Genomic DNA, 5,360 nt, shown 5'->3' on the forward strand with positions numbered 1-5,360 from the left:
TGAGATTTCGTGGGCTTAGTTGGCTATAAAGGCCTTTTTGTCTTTTTTTTCTGTTAATATCTGTTATGGGGTTTTGTTCATTGCTAAAATTAATAGTTTGACTTGGGGAGTTTAAAAGATGTTTCAGTGGCAGAGGTTTCGTGGGCTTAGTTGCTATAAAGGCCTTTTTGTCTTTTTTTTTTGCTGTTAATATCTGTTATGGATTTTGTTTATTGCCAAAATTAATAGTTTGACTTCGGGCAGTTTAAAGGATGCTTTTCAGTGGCTGAGATGTCGTATGCTTAGTTGTCTATAAAGACCTTTTTGTCTTTTTTTTTTGCTGTTAATATCTGTTATGGGGTTTTGTTTATTGCCAAAATTAATAGTTTGACTTTGGGCAGTTTAAAGGATGTTTTTCAGTGGCTGAGATGTCGTGGGCTTACTTGTCTATAAAGACCTTTTTGTTTTTTTTTTTTTTGTTTTTGTTTTGCTGTTAATATCTGTTAAGGGGTTTTGTTTATTGACTTTGGACAGTTTAAAGGATGTTTTTCAATGGCTAAATTCACAACCTGACACATTTTTTGGTTCCCTGCCCTCACCATGTTGTCCCCTAAGGAGATAGTTATTGTTTCCCTAAATGGTTTTGCTGTTTCAACTAGGGTGGTCTTTTCGTAATGATGAACTCCTTTTTTTTTTTTTTTTTTTATTTTTTTTACTTTTTTTTTTATTAAAATGGATGTATGAACTTAAAGTGAAATTCCTGAGACTAAAAACCATATCATTAAACCAAAATAATGATCTCTATTTAGCACAAAAATTTAAAAACAATAAAACCAATTAACGAAACTAAAAATGTGAAGGCAAAAAGACAGTAAGACAATAATTATGTCTGGACGAAGGTCCCCGAATTTTATCTGATATTACTTAATAACGAAATACTTTTAGACATCAAGCTTACAATTGTCTTCAAACACGAAACCAAATAAAGATCTTCATATAACATCAAGCTTCATAAGCTGTAAATCCAATTAACGAAACTGAAAATGCTAATACAGAAACAGTAAAATAATGAAAATGGCTACAGAAAGGCCCCAAATTTTAATTTGATACTCTTCATAAATGAACAAAGACTGGATATCAAGCGAATATTTGTCCTCAAACTCGATCAGACTTACAAGAAATACTATAAATGCGAAAGGAAAACATGGTAAAACAATGAATATGTCTGGACGAAGGCCCCTAATTTTAATTTGATATTGTTCGTTACTGAATATGCATTAGACATCAAGCGAATATTTGTCCTCGAAATCAATGAAAAGTTATAAATAAAACTACAAATAAGCGAAACTAAAAATGCGAAGGAAAAACACAGTAAAATAACTAATATGCCTGGACGAAAACCCCAAATTTTAATCTAATATTATTCATTAAAGAACAAACATTAGATACCAGGCTCATATTTGTCTTCAACCGCGACCTCTCCAGATTGACCGACATCGCGTGAGACTGACGGCGGTGGTGCAGGAGGGGTCCTTCGGCCGCGTGTTTCGAGGATGGATCCAGAGAGACCACCCGGAACAGGATCAACAGGTTCTGATCAAGACGGTCACCGAGGCCGCGCCTCACGACGAGATCGTCCTCCTGTATAGGGAAGGGACCCATCTCTTCAATCTCTACCATAGGAATATCCTGACTATGGTCGGGATATCTTTCGCTAGTAGCTCCTCGCCGTTCATACTGTATCCGTTCCATGGGTATAGGAATCTTAAAAGGTAGTATTACAGTTCATATATGCACACACACACACACACACATATGTATGTATAACTGAATCACGAAGATATGGAACGTGATGAATATATAAATAAAGGCAATGCCACGAAGGAAAGTGAAGCGACGGAGTGGTGCTAGGCCTTTCGACTAACTGTCCTCTACTTAGGACAGTAAGTCGAAAGGCCTAGCACCACTCCGTCCGTCGTTTCACTTTCCTTCTTTCCTTCGTGGCACTATATATGTGTGTGTGTGTGTGTGTGTGTGTGTTATGTGAGGATTTATATTTACTTTGTTTTATTGCAATTTCTTATCTGGATTAGGCTCTTAGCTCTGGTAAAATCTTAGTTTTAAATGATTCAAGACCAAGTCTGATTCAGTTATGTCAGGTTATTCATAACAGTGAATAATTACAAGGCTTCAGAGTCAGGGTCACACTTTAGTTTGGTTTGACTCTCCTTGCGAAGTCAAAGTAACGGACAGTATTTGATTTGTTAGCTTGAGGGTCGTAGACATGAAACAATAATACAATCATTATATTGGTGTAAATTAGATTTAACATTACAAAATGATTAAATGAGATCCCGGGTCGTAAAGGATTTTATTGCACATCCATCGTCAGGTAATTGATAAAGATTAGAATTAATCTTATAAAAATTGCTTATATTGTAAGCCAGTAGCTTTAACCTCTTCACATTATGAAATTTAATGATCTTGAAGTTGCTAGATGAATGTATGTACAGTGAGATTATTTAATACTAGGGAAATACCCTGCTATACAGTGGAACTAATAAGGTCGAAAGAAGAAGAAGAAATAGTTTTGTTCATATAAAGTAAGCAGACATTCTACTAAAGACTTCCTTCTTATTATAGGTACCTTCATGACCACAGAGGAGGGCACCTAAGAGCAGCGGAACTTGTAGATTTAGCTATACAAGCTGCTCATGGCTTGTCCTTCCTACATTCAGCCAATATTCTACATGGGGACATTGCTGCGCGGAACTGCGTGTAAGTTTTTACAATAATCAACTTTGTGGTTACTTATTGTAATCTGTAGTAACACTCTGTTGCTCCCTTTACTCTAAGAAGTATGAAGTAATGTTTCTCCTTTACACTAAAAACTCTTAAGTAATGTTTCTCTTAAGCCTAAATATTTTAGCGGAAAAGATATACCAAAGCTATGAGTATTTGTTTTATTATTTTCCAATTACAAACTCAAAGGTTATTATTGTAATCTAGCCACATCTTGCTGTTTCCTTTAAACTGAAAATTATGGGGTAAAGATACTTGTCAGCTTTTTTTTGTTCTTTATAAAGATGAACCAAAAGTTAGGTTAGTTGTTTAAATGGTCTCTCGACATAGATTATGGAGTAATGTTTCTCCTAAGGTTTATTTTTGATACCAACATCCAGGTATATCTTTTATTCTCAATATTATTTTATTTGATTTTCATTTATTAAATTAAGTATGAAGTAATGTTTCTCTTAAACTTCACCTTTTATAACTGTAAAGATACACCAAAAGGTTAGTTATTTATTTTACTGGTCTCTCGATATAGAATTTATTAGCTTTTCATCTATTAAAGTAATAGTGAAGTAATGTTTCTCCATAGCTTTATTTTTTAATCATAAAGATATACCAAAAGCATGGTATATCTTTACTACTCTCATTATTGATTTTATTTTCTTTCCATTTATTAAAGTAATTATGAAGTAGTCTTTCTCTGAAGCTTTATTATTTTAACTGTTAAAATATACTAAAAGCCTGGTTTATCTTTACTACCCTCAATATTGATTTCATTCATTTTTAGCTTGGCAAATCTGGATGACATACTGTTTCTTAAAAAAAAAAAAAAAAAAAAAAAAAAAAAAAAAAAAAAAAAACTCATTTTTTCTCATGCCTTCCTCCGCAACCCTTACTCATACCACACGGCGGCCGTCTTGCCCTCCAGGGTCAGCGAGAAACTGCAGATGAGGGTAACAGATGCCGGTCTCTCCCGAGATCTCTTCCCCTCAGATTATGATAGCCTCGGCCCCGAAGTCGCTCGCCCCATCAAGTGGATGGCTTACGAGGCCATCTGCGATGGAATCATATCCACAGCCAGCGATGTTGTAAGTGATGCTTCTCCTCCTCCTTCTCCTTCTTTCTCGGATGTCTGCCGAGATCTCGGGGGGTAGTAGGGAGGAAATTGTATTGCCTCTCCTCTCGCGCTCTTTAAATGAATTCCATGATGCGCGAGTCTAGTTTTTGTGCTTGTTTGTGCTTTTGTCTATTTGCGTTTGTTTTTTGTTTTTTTACCTCTTAGCTATAAATAGGAATGGTTAAAAAATGGTAGATCTTTCAAGTTTCTAAGATGTCGATAGAAAATAGCACTTAGTCTAGAATCCGAAATGAATTTTAACACTAATTTTACATCTGAATGACTGATTTCATCCCATTTTTAAAGACCCATCCCGTGGGTGGAATCCAGAGCTATCAGTAGGAATAGTTAAAAAATGGTAGGTCTTTTAAGTTTCTAAGATGTCGATAGAAAATAGCACTGAGCCTAGAATCCGAAATGAATTTTAACATTAATTTTATATCTGAATGACTGATTTCATCCCACTTTTAAAGACCCATCCCGTGGGTGATGATTCCTTCATAATGTCTTGGGATGTTTAAAAAATAATAATACTTCAGTTTATGCTGTTTTCTTTCTTTCTTTTTCGTGAAAGTTTGCTATAAGAAGCTCATTCTAACCCGCTGACCTTTCTTGCCCTTTCCAGTGGTCGTACGGCGTGCTGGTCTGGGAACTAACAACTTTAGCGCAGCAGCCCTACGTAGAAGTGGCTGCCTGCGAGATGGAAGAGTACTTAAGAGATGGGTATCGTCTAGCCCAACCTCTGAACTGCCCAGATGACCTTTACAAGGTCATGGCCTTTTGCTGGGCGATCCACCCGAAGGACAGGCCTCACGTGAAGTTGTTGCTCGATTATCTAGCGGCGTTTCACAAGCAGCTCAACAGCTTCATCTGATGGGGCAAACGAAGAAGGAGCACATATAAAAATTTGAAAAAAACGTCTAAGCTAAAATAATAGAATTAATAGGAAAGTGCGTAAAATGTCAGGGGTAGATGATCGCTATTTTTGCAGGTAATTAGTACTGGTTTTGTAAGTTTTTAATACCATGGTTGTTTTCAAATGGGACAGGGAGTAATAGGTTGCATAGTTTTGGTTCCTGGCGGCGTTCAAATCAAAGCACAAAGAAATGCATACGCACACGCGCATACATACACACACACACACACACACATATATATATATATATATATATATATATATATATATATATATATATATATATACTATATATATATATATTATATACATGTATATACATATATATATATACACATATATATAGACATACACACATATACATACACATGTATATATACATACATACATACATACATACACGAAAATATGCTTTGACTATTCGAAACGCTCTCAAAAGTTATTAGGAAATATAAAAAGAAAAATTACATTTTTACATGAACTTTATACAGTTGTGTCTCTGCAGCTCATGTTGTCAGTAGTGGAAATAATTTCACTCCATTAAAGCATCATAGT

The 5,360-nt window shown here is 35.2% G+C and overlaps 1 protein-coding gene across 3 annotated transcripts in view; it reads left to right on the forward strand.

Annotated features, from left to right (window-relative positions):
- The window catches only part of LOC136851936 (tyrosine-protein kinase Dnt-like), a 500,118-nt gene extending 495,214 nt beyond the window's left edge, over positions 1 to 4,904 (forward strand). For all 3 annotated transcript variants that reach the window (XM_067126298.1, XM_067126297.1, XM_067126296.1), the window contains 4 exons: positions 1,465 to 1,751; positions 2,623 to 2,757; positions 3,701 to 3,860; positions 4,515 to 4,904. In XM_067126298.1, coding sequence (XP_066982399.1) covers positions 1,465 to 1,751; positions 2,623 to 2,757; positions 3,701 to 3,860; positions 4,515 to 4,763 — 831 coding nt within the window. In that variant the 3' untranslated portion in view covers positions 4,764 to 4,904. The remainder of the gene's footprint in view (positions 1 to 1,464; positions 1,752 to 2,622; positions 2,758 to 3,700; positions 3,861 to 4,514) is intronic.
- Positions 4,905 to 5,360: the final 456 nt, after the last annotated feature.

This window comes from Macrobrachium rosenbergii, chromosome 24 (genome assembly GCF_040412425.1).
Source record: "Macrobrachium rosenbergii isolate ZJJX-2024 chromosome 24, ASM4041242v1, whole genome shotgun sequence".
In the NCBI taxonomy this organism is placed as follows: Eukaryota; Metazoa; Arthropoda; class Malacostraca; order Decapoda; family Palaemonidae; genus Macrobrachium; species Macrobrachium rosenbergii.